The sequence below is a fragment of the Homalodisca vitripennis genome, chromosome 7 (genome assembly GCF_021130785.1).
Source record: "Homalodisca vitripennis isolate AUS2020 chromosome 7, UT_GWSS_2.1, whole genome shotgun sequence".
Taxonomy (NCBI): Eukaryota; Metazoa; Arthropoda; class Insecta; order Hemiptera; family Cicadellidae; genus Homalodisca; species Homalodisca vitripennis.
The window spans coordinates 25,192,677-25,210,902 of NC_060213.1; the positions used below are offsets into that span (position 1 = coordinate 25,192,677).

Sequence of the window (18,226 nt, forward strand, 5' to 3'; positions counted from 1 at the left end):
AAACTTAAATTTTACACACATTTTCCATTGACTAACTTTGCTTAAAGATACAAACAAAACCTGGGATGTAATTACTTAAATATATTTTTCTTTCAAATGTGTTAATTGTGTCTACAGTAATGAAACACATTTTTCTTGATCTACATCTATGAAACACGATTCTGGTTAAACTTATTCTTAGAAATTGCTACTGTTGTCCTAATTACCAAATTTACTCTTTCTTTTAAATAAATGACATGATATTAAAGGTTTTTGTGCTTTTCAGTTTTCCTAGCTGTCGGAGTGAAGGAATCTCTGCTTCTCAATAACCTGCTAACCACTGTCAACTGCACTGTAGTAGTCTTTGTCATAATTATTGGATCATTATACGGTAAGAGCAAGACACTTTTCTAGTAAATGAAGAAACAGTTTTTAATTTTTTTTTAAGAATAATCTGAATACCAATTGAAAACCATTTATCACATTATTTCAGAAGATTATTTGTTAGGATACAAAAATGCCAAGTACTTTCCAAGGTATCCGAAAATGTGCCTTATGTATTTCTTACTTATGCCGTAGTGTGTTGAACTATGACGCTTACTACATATTCAAGTACCAGTGATGAGCAAGTAAGCTATGTTACGGACACAACGATGCTATGTATGTAATACAAATGAACTAATGGTGAGTTGAAGCTGAAGCCTGAGTGTTAAATCCACCGAATCTTCAACACAGATTGGGATTTGAGAATCAATAGACAGGATTTGAAAATATAATCATGGATTTGTGTCGTCATTAATTATTGTCGACTGATCAGCAGTATGGAAATTACCGACTGTGAAAACGTTGTCTTTGTTCTTTGTGTTTGAAAAACCGTAGATAGATAATATAATACAATATTTTACTTTTGTAAACAATATTTTACTTTTGTAAACAATATTTTGCTTACAGTTAGTATTTTCAATAATTAGGTTGATGCATTGTTGTGAGTCTGCTACGTACATTTTTAAAATGTATTTTTATCGTGCGTTGTGTATAGAAAATCTAAGAGAGATAACCTAATTAACAAATTATAATGTATATGTTTTTTCTTAACACTTTTTATCATGGCGATTGGATGATTTGTAATTTTTATAACTTCAAGTTTTAAGTAAATTTTATATGTAATACAAAATATACTTATATTTTTGTAGATTAAAGGCTTATATTTAGGAAGCCCTAGTATAATGTATCAAATTAAATTAGAAGGTAGGGGATATGACGTAGTTAAATATAGCTTTTTCCCTGAAACCTCTACAAGTTCCTTTAAAATAAAGTGGTACTCTTTGATAACTTTTTGTATTATTGGGCAATCTTCAAAGGTTTAAGAATGGCAGGAATTTTATTGTGATGATTTTGTTTTAACCAACATCAGGAATAGAAATTTCCACCACAGCAACCTCTCAGCTTGAGTACATGTACATGTATCGTTCACCTCTTCCACCTGCCTTGTACATATATACAAAAAAAGTATACACAAAAAGCAAAGATACAAAGATTGGCAAACATTTGAAATTGTATTAATCAAGAAAAAAATTGCATGATATCTATTTTTAACATAGCATATATTTTTATATAGTTTTCATGAGTCTCAATTTTTTGTATGCGCCTGGGAAAACATTTTTGGATTACTCATCAAAGAAAAAGGGTTTTCCATTTTCAGGTTGGTGACAAATGCGATCAGTTGGTATAAAGATCAGATCTGTGAATTAACAAAAATTAAATCATAAAAAAACATTTAAGTATTTTAATGCTTTTAAAACTTTCAACAAAAGCTTATTTCATATCAATAATTACTTTGAATAAAACTACAATTATATTGTATATCTCATGCCAATTAAACAAATCTTGAATATTGTTAAAAAAAAAAGTAAAAAAGTAAGCTTTTTAGCAAGATTTTTCAAAACAGGTATACGGTTTGGGAGTTGTATGTCCTTTACAAAAATTATGAACATTTTTTAAGATGTTAAAACAATTCCTGGATTGAGTTTAAACTTTTAAAGTTGTGACTGTCAAGCTGAAATGTCAGTTTTCTGCTTCTGGGTTTTTTGTGCCACATCATAACCTTGATCATAATAATCGTATGGAAATAAAATTGTATTCACTAGTTTTAGAGGCAATGTATAAACTACAGTAGAAATATTTAGTGTTTGCTGGAAGTGACTGATTTTTGTACAGCTGACTTCATGAACTGGGAAATACCATCTTCCAACGTCCCCCTAGGCTCTGGGGAAGGAGGATTCTTGCCCTACGGATGGCTGGGAACATTGAGAGGAGCCTCAACTTGTTTCTATGGCTTTGTTGGGTTCGACGTCATCGCTACTTCAGGTGAGATCAGTGGAAAAAAGTTTCAGATGTACCTGAATTGTTTCAAAACCTTAAATACTAAATAATATTTTTTAATGTTGGAAAAAATTAATAGTTAGTTGTAGAACATTACAAATAATAATCGCAGTGGTTGTATAAAGAACTTTACATTTACAAAATTGTATAAATTTTTCATAACAAAACCTGAGTGATCTATATAAAAAGTAAATTAATGAATCTAAATAATTAGTGTTAACAGCAATGGACGTTTCTCAAGAACATGGGCGTTCGTTTGTTGTGACAGTATACAACATGTCAATAACACAGTTACTGGGACGGTATCGTCGGTAATGTAATGTTATGAGCGTGTTCAAACCAGAGACATGTCAGAACATGTTGTCGAATTGCAGTCCTCCCGACATGGCTGTTTCTATGTAGTCACAATTCAGTCTTTGTGTTAACTCTCTGAAGCACTTCATTACAAAAGATGGAAATTATGGACAGTGGACAGTTTACGTAATTCATTCATTCATTGAGTTTGTTGAATTACATCCGTGTCTGGTAGATTAAACGAATGAGATTAAAAATAATTAGGTTGTTCAGTAAATAATCAAATGTTGGTTTACTCATACAGAAGGAATTAAATAACTTATTATGATCACAGAGTAACTTTTCAAATAAATTAAAGCAGTGTTTTTATTTAATAATTCATATTTTTTTAAATTAACTTATGCAATATCTATGTACCACTTTTTCAACATTGGGTGTCCCACATTCTCTCTGACTGAAGCGAAGTGTTTGGTTATCTGGAGTCATTATCCTTAATTTCCCTGTAAAATTCGGAGTTAACTGTTATCTACTTCACTTCCCCTCTCTTCATAACTCATACTCCTACACTCAGCAGCCCATCTGTCCCTTTATATACCTGCCTTAGCATATTATTCGTCTCCTTTTTGCATATTTCGTACTATTTCATCTTCTTGTTTTAAGGGGCGGCCTATTGCCATGTACTTAAGCTTCAAGGGCCTTTTACCCATCCCAAAAGTATAACATGAAGCAAGCTAATTTACAGTTTCAGCAATTCTACTAACCACCGAAATCAACTGATCAGTTCTTACTGGGGAAATTCTCCACCCTTGTCCAGACAACCAAAGATTGCGGAGCACTCCATTGCAGAACAAGCATAGAGCATGTTTTCAGCAGTTTCCTCCTGCCCATCACGCAATCTACAAAGCTGATCCTCTCAGAGAATAATGGCTTTGTGAACTTCCTCACAAAACCATTTTGGATATATGCTTTTGGGATATGCTTCCTCAGGTGACCATGTCCCATGGTTAGACCCCCAACCTGATAAGACACCAATCTACCTTAGGAGAGAAGATCAGATACTACTTGGGGGGAAAGCGATTGTAGGAACAATCTTCTCGTCCTCTTACCCGGATGTAGTCCCCACCTCCTCTTGTGTTCATTGTGAACCCATTTAGAGACAGCCCCAAAGGATTTACACCTAGAAATATCACAGATTGGTTGAGGCACTGTCATATTGACGGTGAACTCAAGTTGGCCAGGGCATCAGCTCTTTTGTTCGCAGAGACCTCCCTCATTACCAGGAAGCCAGCAGAAATTGTTGATTCTGCTAAGGTAAAACTTTATTTGATAACAATCCTAGAAAAATTTGGAGTTAAACACACAAGAGTCCCAACACCTTCAATGCTGCCTGACTGTCAGTGAAATGCTAATTGTCTTACTTCCATACTGCAGACGAAGATTCTCATGAGCACATTCCATAATGGCTATGACTTCTGTCTGAAAACCGTGGGGTAAGGATTCATAGAGACCACCATGTTCCTGCGTGGCTTCACTCACACAATCTCAGTGCTTTTGCCACTTTTGCTCTAGAGCCATCCATAAACCATTCAAGTTCTGCTAGTAGAAGAGGTTTCTTTCCCTCCAACCAAGCCTCTCTAGAAGGTATCACAATCCTAAAGGGTTTGTTGAAATCACTTTACTATAAAAAATCTTGAGCAGTCTGCAACTTTCGCAATCACAATGATGTATAGGTTATAAAACTTTGTTTATGATACAAATACCAACGCCAACTACAGTTACAAACTTGGCTCTTGTGATTTGGCAGTTACAAACTATTTAAATGTGATTTAATATGCTTAAGAACAGGGTTGATATGGGGCTGAATGGCAAACTAACTGAGCCTAGGTTAAAGATGCTCAATTTTGTAAACAATTTCTTTGTCTTTGTCATACACATTTTTGATGGTAATCAGTTGTAAAAGATCAACCAACTGATAATAACATTCCATATAGTCCAAATTTTATTGCAGTCCAAAACAATTAACCAACATGCCAGCAGATTTCACCCCATGGCGCAGTATCTGATGGGAGTAATGTGACAAACTGTTACTTGTGATATTTTTAGCTAACAGTTAATGCCCAATAGGCTATCCTGAAGGGTTAAATGGTGGTTATGTTGCAGGAGAAGAGACACGGAACCCACGTCGCGCGATCCCCGTCTCGATAATCGTCTCTCTGCTGATCATATTCTTGGCGTACTTTGGTGTCTCCTCCGTGCTGACATTGATGTGGCCCTATTACCTGCAGGATGTGGGAGCACCGCTGCCTCATGTCTTCACGGAACTGGGCCTAGACTGGGCTAAGTGGGTGGTCACCATTGGTGGTCTGTTCGGTCTTAGCGCCAGGTGCGAGATTACAATATCATTACATAAAATAGTATTAAACATGATTATTTTCAGAATTAAGACTGCATTTTACACTCTAAATTATGAACTTTAACCCTTTGGCTGATTTTGTTCAGCTTTTTAGCATGGGTCATAACCAAAACTGTTCAACTCAAAAATACTGTTTTGCAGAGCTTTGAGTAGAAATTTGTAACTTAAAAAAAATCTTTATATTTCCTTGAAATGTTTGTTTTTTAGCCATTCTTAGTATATTCATAGAGCAGAATTTGGCAAAATTTCTTAAGACATAAATTCCTAAAGAAACTTTAGAGCAGATGCTTTCAATGTAATTATCCCAGGTCAGCCCTCTACCAATGTACATCCCTAGGAACTTGGTTGAATCAGTTTCCTCTAGGAGGACATCGTCAGCCAACACGGCTATGATGTTCTCGGCTTCTTGTTGATTGCATTTGATTTGGAACCGTTGACCTTCAGGTTTAATTTTGAAAAATGCTGAATACATTTATTTAGTGTTAATAATGAATTGATTTATAATTCATGTTTCTTTTGGCTCTAATGCAGAGAGTTGTATCCTCAGCATATGAACCATTTTTCGCGTAAGGATCAATGAGTTGGATCTGTTGATGTACACAAGGAATAAGACTGGTCCAAGGATAGATCCCTGTGGGACACCGTAGGCTATGGGTGAAACACAGATGGGTAACACATTATTCTGTCACTTCTCTCCTTACATTTGAAAATATTTGTACAATGCCGGAGTCTAAAGATTACAAAAAACCAGCTCAGAAATCTAATAAGTCACCACCTTGTACAGCTAAACTTAAAGCACCAATGAAAAACATACCAGGACTTTTTCGACAAGTATAATTGAGCACTATAAGGCAACACAAGAACTTACCACTACTAACGAAAAGTCTCTATCACCCCATCTGACGACAGTAACTGAAAATACAAGCCAAAAAAACAACCACCATTTTTTAGACCAAACCCACAGAAAAAGATCAAATTCAAAAACAGGTATATTTCAATTCTCAATTCTCAATTCTTTATTTCAGTTTGTACATACATACAAGAATAGTGTCATATATGTAGAATAGTAGTACATAAATTATGTATTTAACCTAAACTACAATTTAGTTAGCCTATTTTAAATCAAATAAATAAAAAATGACATTTCTGAGTTAAGATTATACTAAGTCCTATTATTTTACCAAAAAGCATCTCAAGTATAAATATTTTTATTGGGATTTAGGAAAAAAACTCTTCCAATGAGTAGCAGGGGCGTTGCAGCAAATATTTCTTTAAAAAACACCGGAAGCCCTTTTCATAGATTTTGCTCTTTATATTTGTCGGCAGGTGATTTAAAAATTTTAATGCCCATATAAGTGGCTTTCTTTTTGTAGAAACTAAGTTTTGTGTTGGGGTAAATCTAGTTGTTTCGGTGTCTAGTGTGATAAGAATGAATATTACTACGCGTATCTAGTTTGTCAAGATTACTTCCTACACACATAATGCACTCTAAAATGTATTGATCATATATTGTTGGGATTTCTAAAGTGGAAAATTTTTCTTTTACCGAGATTCTCTCTTCTAAATTTAGAATTGTTCTTAGTGCTTTTTTTTGAAGTATCAAATTGTGTCTAGATTTTTTTTAGATGTTCCACCATAAATGGCCAACCCGTAAGCTAAATGAGAATGCACGTGTGCATAGTAGATTGACTTTAATGTCTCAGTGCTACACAGTAAAAGACATGCGCCTCAAGATGTAGAGCCCTGATGAAATTTTGCTCGCTAAATATTTTATGTGACCATCCAGCTAAGATTATTGTCCACATTAAGTCCTAAGAATTTGATACTATTAATTTTTTCAATTTTAGTTTGTTTAACTGAAATTGGTATTTCTAAAATATCTTTACTTTGTACAGTGGAAAATATCATTTGATTAGTCTTGCAGCCATTTAAAAATAGACTATTTCTTTGAAAATAAGTTTGAATGGTTTTTAATTGTTTCTTTACAGGCTATTTCCAGATTTTCATAAGTTTTAGCAGTCACAATTAAGTTTAGAATCATCAGCATATAAGATCAAATTACTTTTTGTACCATTAATGTTGTTTAAGATTGAGGGCATTCCTTGGATGTAGCATAAAAACAGCAATGGTCCCAAAATAGAACCCTGAGGTACTCCATGCTTGATTTTTAGTGTGCTAGATTTATGTTTTACTACTAGAGTATTTTTGTTTTGACGTAATCTCAACATACTGGGATCTGTCCGAGAGGTATGATCTAAACCAGTTTAGAGAAAGGTTTGATAAACCCATGACTTTAAGTTTGTCAAGAAGGACTTGGTGAGAAATACTGTCAAATGCTTTTGACAGGTCCATGAAAACCCCTATGGACTTGTCCCCCTTGTCTATAGAATCTATTATAGTTTCCGTAAATTCTAGCAGAGCTGAAGTAATGGAGTTTACCCTTTACGGAATCCATGCTGCTGCCTATCAAATAAATCATTGTTTTTTAGATGATCTACTAATCGACTGTACATAACTCGCTCATAAATTTTGACAAAGAAGGTAAAAACCGATACCGGACGATAATTATTCATTTTTAAATTTTTTCTCCCTTCTTAAAAATTGGTATTACTCTAGACACTTTTAAAACTTCAGGGAAATTTCCAGTTATAAGCGACGAGTTAATTAAATGAACTAAAGGCTTCAACAAGGACTTACCAACATACTTAATTAGTTTCAGCGGAACTTCGTCATGGCCCGACGATGATTTATTTTTTAATGATGAAATAATTCTATCTAATTCCTTTTCATCTACCGGATTTACACCGAAAAGGGTTTTTGTATAAGATTTTGATCTAGAACATTTGCACCTGAATGACTTGCGGACTGTGGTTCCTTAGCTGTATTTTGGATTAAATCTCCTATTACATCTATGAAATTGTTATTGAAACAATTTGAGATGCTTAAAGGGTCGGATATTATTACATCATTATCATTTTTTATACAATTTATAGAAACCCTTTAGGACATTAGAACTTTTTTCCAATCTCTTTATTTTATAATTTGCCATGTTTTCTTACTGATATTATCTGAGTTTCTAATTTGTCTGTCATAAAAGGTTTTTTTTTTTGCATTAACTAGCTTAGTTTTGTAATCTTTGGTTTTCAATTTACAATATTTCATGGAAATCTTCACTACCACTACGTTTAGCTTGTTTTGTAAGCTCAACAATATCCTTCTGTTCCATAATCAATTTGTCACTAATCCAGCTGCATTTACTTTTACCAAGATATTTTTTTACTTTTTTTTTAGGAAAAATTAAGTTAAAGTTGTATTGAAAAAATACTGTTAAATACCTCAAACTTTTTATCTACATCAGCTAAATACATTGTCAACCAATTTTCATTGGACAAGACATTCTTAAAAACACTCATATTATTTTTCGAAAAGTCCCTAAACTCTACATATTCAAATTTTTTTTCAAGACCATTCACAACTGGTAGATTGAGTTCAAAAATTTGTCCATCATGATCTGACAGTGCAGTTACAATACCAGTCACCTGTGTTAGAGACTTATCAAAATTTGTAACAATATTATCTATAGCAGTAGATGAATTTGAAGTAACTCTTGTTGGAAAATCTACTAAGTAATAAAAAATTATGCCTTTTAAGAATATTCTTAAATTTTTGAATTTCAGATGAAGTGTGTTTTTAGAACATTGAGATTAAAATCTCCGGCTATTACACTGTTTTTTACATCCTTAAGACCAGCTAAGGTTTCAAATAATTTGTCTAACCTATTTAAAAATTCGAGAGTTTGTAACTGTGGCTTCCTGTAAATTCCCACTAGAACAAAAGATATTTTATTTATTTTATATTTAGCCACACAACATTCAAAAAGTTTATCTTCTGTCAACTCTTCAATCTTTTCAAGTCTAAGAGCCTTTGAATTAAACTCCTCTCCGACAGGATGACCACCCCGCCTCCAGTGGTGGTGGTACGACTGTACTCAGATGTAATAGAAAAGCTTTCCAGATAAAATGTTTGTAATTCATTCGGTTTCATATTGTGCTCGGTCAATACAATAATATACGGTTTAATTAGATCTAAAATGATATCTAATGATTCTTTTCGCGATTCGAGGTGCTGAATGTTTTGGTGAAAAATTGAAAGAATATTTGTAGATTTATGCTCAGATTTACTTTTTAATGAAACATTTTGAAAGTCTAAATTGGACTTCTTTGAGCTATCAGTGGGGAGTTTAAATCCAGAGTTTGGTGTGGTGTAAAGCTACAATAACTGCCAGAAGGGCTGTTGGGTGATGAGGCTGCAATGAGGTTAGTGGGTCAGCGTCAGAGCTGTGGATGGTGTTAATGATTCAGGAGACTCAGGGGCTTACAGTATTTACAGGTTGAGTCAGAAGGGTGAAACCATGAGGTTGGGTTGAGATTTCCTGTGTTTAGGGGTTTGTAGAAGGTTTATGGATCGGATTCATGGGTGAGGATACATTGTAAACATTAACAGCACTTCTCAGCGTCTTCAGAAATTCCGGGTGAGATAGACCGTTTCTCAGAACTCTGCTTGAAGATTGGTTGTAGGAGACTACGTAGATGGTGGCTTGAGTACTTCTCTGAAACTCTGTTAGTCTCTGAATAAAATGGTCTGGTTGAATGAAGTCTCTTACGCACCCCATTGGCGAACAAATCAGGAGTTTTTAAGTCTCTGTTTTTTGAAATCCTCAGCCAGCTGCGAAAAAGCACTGTCGTAATCTTGAACTGTAGGTTTTCCATAATAGTTGGATTTTGTCACAAGACTGTAAACTACAGCTCCATTTTCAATCTTCTGACAGGTCAAATTCCTTGTCCACATATTCCGAGTCAATAGGCTTGCCGAACTTACGCTGAAAAGCACTGCAACTCCCCCCGACATGTGCCTGTGGTGACTGAAGTCCGCAGAAATAGTGTGTGCAAACGCCGCTGTGTTCCGGTCCATCTTCCACTGGTCAAAGGTGTCAAACATGTCAGCTTCAACATATTAATCGTGCTTGAAATGTCAGTGTTAATAGGAACATTGTTTTTAGAGGTTCTTTTCTAATTTTGTTTGTTTTCTTCTCTCGGTCTAGGAGATTTGCAATCAAATGAACAATGCGCGTTTTTCCTCGGTTATTGAAGTGTAGACCATGGTTAGTATAGAGGTGACGTGGTAAGAGATGTAGTGGGAGAAGGTCTACAAATTCACTATCTTCTGTGATCCTCTCAAGTTCAGAATTTATTCTTGCAATTTTTTATGTCGAGTTCTGGCATATCATGTCTCATTGGGAAGGGACGCCAGAATAAGGTTAGTATGTTTTGTGTTCCTCACCAAACCATGAACGGCATCTGTGATTTTCATCACCTCTGTTGATTGAACACTGTTTGTTCCGCCTATAACAAGGAGCCGGTCATCTTCCCCAGATCCCTGCTAAGGTCTCTTACTTCCTCGATTACCTGGTCTAAATTGGCTCCTGGTCGTATAAAGGCAGAGACATTGAATTCAGTGTGTTTCTCAATCCTAAGCTAAGATTTTTTGCCATGGCTATCCCCCAAAATTATCAATTTAGGGCTTAGACTCAGTATTAGATGGGTATGGTGAAGATCTGATTACTGTTTTCCATGAGGTTTTCTTGTGATTTAATTTGCGTAGGAGGAAAACAGTGAGAACATTTTTGATTGTACATATTTTTTAGCATTAAGTTCCGCTTCCAAAATTCTATATTCATTTTGAAGCAATTCAATGGCAAGAGTAAGGTTTTTATTTTCTGTTTTTTACTTGTTTAAGTTCCTGTTTTAGTATCAGAGTTTGAAAATCTTCTGTATTTGGTTTTTTCAATCTTAAGATTACCATTTTTAGATTCGTTCAACTCTGTATTAAGGCTTTTTTCATCCATCAATGATTTCTCCAATGAAAATGCATTTTTCAGTGAGTGAGCTTAGCTGGTAATTTAAATCTAGGTGTTCAGGTGTATTAACACCAACATCTTTTGTGCATGTTAGTAATACATTTTCATTATTTTTTGGATAATCAGAGTCATTTTGATTTGGGGAAATGGGTGGTTAAAGGTGTTGAGCATTTGCCAATAGAAGGGTTATTGTTTTTATTACTCGGTGTTTTTTAATTTTACAGTAGTTCTAATTCTTGATGGGCTTGGTGGTTGAGGATTTTTACCCTTTCCCATTCCTTAGCAATCTGGTTTAGAGCGGTTTCATACAGTTCCTTGTTTTTTCTTTACTGCTGCCAAAGGAAATCTTTGTTTGTTTTGGTAATAAATGACAAATATCATTTTTAATTAAACTACCAATTTCCTCTGTTGCAAAAAATTTAACTTCATATTTTGTAACATGTTTGTATGTTTTGCTATCTATATCAGTGATTTTTCCAGGCCCAGTGTCGGTGCCCTTTTACCTTAGCAAAAATTAAAATCTCCAATATAAAATTTATCAGTCTGTCCATTTTATTACCTTTAGAGTGGCTCATTGTAGTATTTTATGACATTAATTATTTGTAACAAAAAAATTCACTTTACTTTCAAAAACTAAAACCATAAAAAAACACTGTATTTACACTATTTACACAAGTTTAATTTATATTTAAACTAGCAAAGAGATGCAAAAACTTGCTATGCAAGCAAAGTTAATCAGCAAAAAAATCAGCATTTATAAATCAATCTGCAACAGTTTTTAAAGTTCTAAAGTTCTTACTGTAGTTCAGTTAAAAAGTAAACAAAAGGACACTGTGCCTGCCTACATGATAGCATCAACCTACTGACACCAACAGCAAACAAGCAACAAGGATTGTTGACTGATCAGCTGATAAGACAACCAACCGGTATTATAAAACTCAAATCTAAAACAAACCTAAGTAACCTAAAAATACTACACCAAAACATCCGTGGACTAGACAAAAAAATTAGACAGACTTAACCACCTTCTTAATGACATTGACCCCAATATACTAGTGCTTACTGAACATGGCCTGAAAAAAATAGAAATAGAGAGTACAAAAATTGAAGGGTACTTTCTCATAGCAGAATACTGCAGAGAAAATTCATAAGCTTGGTGGTGTTGCCATATATGCCAAAGAAACCCTCAAAAAACTGCACAACAGCAACTGACATATCCCACCTCTGCCAAGAATTTAACTGTGAAGCAGCCATGGCAGTAATTGAATCCATGGGTAAATACATACACATTCTTGGGGTATATCGATCTCCCAAAGAGAATGTACGAGCCGGTGTAAAATGCCTTATCCAACATCTTAGAATATACTCAAGCACACAGTAAATCAATCATGCTTGCTGGAGACATAAAACATCGACAGGATGGAAAACAACCCTAGACAACACTATCCTAGAAGATGAACTACACACCCATAACATCCGAAGACTGCCACTTCCTGCAACCACGTATCACACATAGCACTGCCACCTCAATTGACTTCATATGCACAAACATAATCGAGGACAACATTGGCACAGCCATACTTGAAACTGGACTTTCTGACCATACTGCTCAAATTATAAAAATATATATGACTGGAGAGTAAACATCCCTCCACAGATCATTCTCAAGAGAAAACTTTTGTTATTCTAATACAGACCAGATAAAATCTCTCCTAATGATTAAAAAACTGGAATGCTGTCTATATGGCCCCAGATGCAGGAGCAAGCATACAACATCTTTCATAGAACTCTCCAAGCAACGCTAGACATTGCCTGTCCTACTAATAAAAAATGTAGTCAAAAACACAAAAGGAAACATGTGTATTATGACAACGAGGCCAAAGACCTTTAAAAAATGACTTTCTAAAAGCCCTGCACAAATTTGAGACCCACAGGAAATACCCAAAACAAAGAAGATATGGTGGTAAAAAAGAAAAATTTATGATAAAAAACTTAGAGAAATAAGAAAAAATGCTAATGCTGACTTCATCAACTCAGCTGACAACAAAAGTAAAGCTCTTTGGGAATGTCATAAACAATGAAAGAAGAGGAAAACATCAACTACAGCCAAACATATGTCTCTCAGTGAATGGGAAACATGTGGACAACCCCACACAAACTGCAGACCACTTTAACACCTTCTTCACAGAAGTAGCAGAATTGACGCGGAAACAGAATAACTGCTCCCCAGGGGACGCAGATGATAATGAAAAATTACGAAACTCCCTTAACTATGTTGATAAATCTCTATATCTAACCCCAACATGCATCAATGAAGTACGGGAAACATCATAAATGCCCTAAAATCAAAATCTTCAAGTGGAGTGGATGAATATTCTTCTAAATTGGTGAAACACTGCTTCTGAAGAGCTAATGCCGCCTTTAGTCAGCATAATTAATAAGTCCTTCAGCCTTGGTGAGGTTCCCTACAGCCCTTAAGCTCTCTAAAGTATACCCCAAACATAAAAAAGGTTCAACACTGGAAGTCCAAAATTACCGTCCCATCTCTCTAATCTCAACATTCTCAAAAATCATAGAAAAAAATAGCTCTACACAGACTCATGGCTCACCTAAAACAAGAAAATCTGATAACCCGAAAAGCAACATGGGATTTTTGAAAGGAAAATCAACCAGCTCTTGCCATCATCAGCCTTGTTGAACATGTTATTGACCAAATAGACAAAGAACAATACGTATCTGCACTCTTTCTTGACTACAGCAAGGCGTTTTGATTGCCTGCGGCCACGACATCATCTCAAAGAATATTACATTCATTAGGAATCAGAAACACAGCTAACAAATGGTTTGTAAGTTACCTCACAGGCCGATCTCAAATAGTCGAGCTGCAAACTACCATTTATGGTGTAAACTTACTTTCACATCAATCCAATCCACTACCTGTTACCCGTGGAGTACCGCAAGGATCTGTTTTGGGCCCAGTTCTCTTTGTCTTATTTGTGAATGACTTCCCAGCTTATATACGTGATGCACAATACCACTTGTGTGATGTATGCAGACGATACAACATTGTTGATTAAGAATGACTCTGCTGAAGGGAGTGTACGAAAGTGCCACAAGCTCTCTCAGTAAAAGCCCTCAATTACTGCAGAAGGAATGATCTAGCCATGAATCCATCGAAGACAGTTCACATCAACTTCAGTCAGAGGAAGGACCATATCCCTAACCCACTTGATGTATCAAGAAAAGACCATATCAAATTCCTTGGCGTAACTATTGACCACAAACTTACGTGGACTGAGCATGTAAACCAGGTTTGCAAAAAAAATCAGCACTGGTATATATGTAGTACGCCGAATAAAATGTATCGGCAACTTGGAGGCAGCAAAAACAGCTTACTATGCTTTGGTGGAAACTCATGTGAGGTATGGACTTGCTGTTTGGGGTGGATCCTCTGCAGGAAACCTGAACAGAGTACTACTCCTGCAGAAAAAAAGCTATCCGAACCCTAGCGGAACTCGAACACCAACAAAGCTGGCCGACAAGCATTTTTTTAAAACCTTGGGAATTATGACAATACTGCACTCTACATACAAGAAGTAATTTTGCACGTTGACCAACTGCATGTACAAACAGGAAACAAAAACCCTTCATACACATAACACACGCCATGCAGAAATTACACACTACCACTACATCGGACATCACTTTTCGAGGAAAAACCATCCTACATTGGTAGGAAGCTGAGGAACCTCCTGCCACAAGCTGTGAAAAACCTCAAGGGAGCTGCCTTGAAAAGATGTCTTCACAACTTCCTGGTGGACCACCCAATATACACCATCGAAGAATTCACAGAAGTAAACAAGGAAGATTGGAGGGCTCTGACATCTTGTATTGATTATTTATTTAATATCAAATTATGTAATTTGTTAACATTGTGACTCTATTACTGTTCTTGAAGAATATTGTTAATAAAGAAATATGACTATGACTATGACTATGACTATGACTATGACTATGACTTACACTTTTACATAAAACCTATGATCACAATGTAAGATGTAACCTAGTTTCCTATTCAGTCAGACACAAAAAGATCCATATATGATGTTATGTGTATTCTAATCAGTGCAAACTTGTAATTTGATGTTTTCTATGCCTTCAGTCTGTTTGGAGGAATGTTTCCTCTACCAAGGGTTGTCTACGCCATGTCGCAAGATGGACTACTGTTCGAGTTCTTGAGCCGTGTACATCCCAGATTCAAGACACCTTTTGTCGGAACAATCTTCTCTGGGATCTTAACAGGTGAACTCTTTGGTATTCAAAAATTCTCTTAATAAATCCTTTTGTTACATTTCATCTGTTTACTTGAGCAGGGGAGAAATTCAATTAATATCATCCAAATGTTAATTTCACAGTTATATTTTTAAGTTAAAACACAGAAAACAGAAACCTCCAGTCTTATTCAATGACAAATGAAAAAGGACAATCTTGACACTCTAAAGACTATTTCACAATGAGAAACTGGGCAGGAGTATTTAGAAGCTCAAAATCCTGAAAAATACATACAATGCCTGCTTAAACACTCTGGCAATATACATGGACGCAGTTTGCTCTTAAAAGAAAACCAGAAATAAGATGAAAACAAATTTTAAAATAAAGACGGTGAAGCTGTAAGACTGGAAGAAACATTTCTTTTCAATTCAATCCAATTAAAAATTCAATTCACTTAACCCTTAAAGCGCTAATTTAAATTACTGTCAAACGCTAAAACATAAAAAAATATATTTTTTAAAATTTCCCAATGCTAATTTTTGTTTCATATTCCTTGGTATTACCTTTATAAGAAAAAATAATAAACATGTAATATTAGATATTTTTGAGAATTGTATACGCACGAAAACATTTGAAATTTTTGAACAAACTGCATTGCAGGATAATGTACATAGGAACACTATTTGACAGATTACATTACATTTATACAGGTTCTTTATAATAAGTAAATTGTAACTGAAGTTTCTGTGTAATTAGTACATAAAAATAAATAAGTTCAGTATAAGATTTTGAAATGTAATAATATGAAATTCAACACAAACTTGTTTATATGATAGCCTACAAGGGAAATGAAACAAATATTGTAGTTATAAACCTTATTTATTTAGAATAAATAAACTGGACTTGTATGGTGAAACTGGTATAAAATACAAAACAAATAATTGAAAAAAAATATTACACATAATATACCAAAAATGCGCTCAAACTACGTTGTTCGTAGTAACATGATAAAAGTTGGATTAGCCATTATAACAAAAATTATACTAAATGTTAGTACAAACAAACTAAAACACTATTAGAATAACAACGGACTGATTCAAAACACTTTGTCTAACAATATAACCAACATACGACCAACACACACATAGTTAAACAGCTGAATGAAATGAACGCGTCTGTAGGCGTATGCCGCGTCACAGGCCATACACAAAATGGCGGTGATTGCTTTCAACCCGAGTAGATACCGTTACAATGTCCACCAACGGTGACAAAGCGTTTTGTCTAGTCCCGACAGTCGAAAGGAACATCTATCTGTTCTCTTACGGAAGTTTTAACAACTAATTCTTCGCCATTTCAAAAGTAAAGCTTTTGCGTTTGTAGACGTTATATGCGTTTAAAGCATCGGCAGTTCCGCGTCTATAGGCGTTAGCCGCGTTGGAAGGGTTAAAAAACAGCTTCATTCACTTGGCATATACACATATACAAGAATGGTATCTGGATTTAATTTGTGTTCTTACTAGATTATAAAAAAAAAAACAAGAATACATAACAGAAAATACGAGATATATCACAGGAAATAGAAAAATTTTAAAATACAATTTATTACAGTTGTTAAAAGGTTACAATTAAAACAGTCACAATTTAAACAGTTACAATTATAGCTTTTGATATTACACTAATAATTATGGAGTACTCTACCTCCAGAATCATCACAGAAACTCATTAAAGGAAGGCCTTGTTGATGAGAAACTTTTTAAAATTTAATTTAAAATTTATTAAATGTAGCCTCTGACTTAATTTAAAGAGGAAGATTGTTGTAAAATTTTGATCCAATATACTTTAGTTTCTTTTTAAATATTTGTAAGGTATGGGGGCTTATTTCTACATTATTACGATTTCTTGTGAAGGTTGTGATTATCTCCTAACAATTCCAATTCCTGAAGTTTGCTTTTAATTGACAAAGTAGTTTCAAAAATATACATCCCATAAACCATCATAATATTTTTTTCTTTAAAGTATTCCTTAACTGTGGTTCTATTATGAAGATTGAAATGTCTTCAATGTCTTACAAAGTACCAGACTACAGGAAATAACCTCTATAAAACAGACACCGCCCTTGCTAAGAAAAATTATGACCTTAGACTAAATGTGTTCAAACGCCAGATATCATCTAACTGTATAAACAGAGCTGATAATTAATCAAAAGCAATCTGGCAAATAGTAAACAGTGAAAGGAGGAGTACAGAACAAGGCAAAGAGCAGTCGAAACTGAAGATAAATTGAGAGGAAACAACTAATCTACATGAAGTCGCTGAAAATCTCAATGAATTCTTCACCAAAGTAACACAGCCAATGTTGGCCATAAAAAATCACCACCATAAATGTAACCACTCACATCCCAAATGGCAAATCGTAGGCTCAGTCAGCTCCACAACACCACTACAGAAGAAGTACGAGTTATGATTAAAAGCATGAAATCAAATGCCTCAGTAGGGCTTGATGAAGTATCTTCAAAGTTATGTAAACATTGCAGTATCATAAATAAGTCACTATTGGCTCTTTCCATTAGCCCTGAAAGTTGTGAAACTATAATTTAAGCATAAGAGTAACTGCCAATAGACACCTAGCAACTATAGACCAATTTCATTATCTCCACTTTTTTCCAAAGTAGTAGAAACAGTTGTACGAAAGAGATTACCTTGAACAACAAGGCTTGCTAACTAATAGTCGGCATGGGTTTGTGAATGGCAGATCCACAATAACTGAAATTGCTGAGCTGGCAGAATTCATTTGTGATCAATTGGAAGCAGGAAAGTTTCTAACTGGCAAAATGCTTGACTTCAGCAAGAAAGGCCTTGATTGTCTGGGCCTTGATTGTCTGGGATGCAATCTTATCCTTCAAAAGCTTCAAAGCCTGAGCATCAGCTGCTATACAGTGGTTTAAAAGCTATTTGAAAGAACGCACCCAA

At 34.8% G+C, this 18,226-nt stretch overlaps 1 protein-coding gene across 4 annotated transcripts in view; it reads left to right on the forward strand.

The window, feature by feature from the left end:
- LOC124365705 (high affinity cationic amino acid transporter 1-like) overlaps positions 1 to 18,226 on the forward strand; it is a 61,521-nt gene that overhangs the window by 27,681 nt on the left and 15,614 nt on the right. For all 4 annotated transcript variants that reach the window (XM_046821646.1, XM_046821645.1, XM_046821644.1 and 1 more), the window contains exons 5-8: positions 266 to 370; positions 2,197 to 2,346; positions 4,816 to 5,038; positions 15,148 to 15,287. In XM_046821646.1, coding sequence (XP_046677602.1) covers positions 266 to 370; positions 2,197 to 2,346; positions 4,816 to 5,038; positions 15,148 to 15,287 — 618 coding nt within the window. The remainder of the gene's footprint in view (positions 1 to 265; positions 371 to 2,196; positions 2,347 to 4,815; positions 5,039 to 15,147; positions 15,288 to 18,226) is intronic.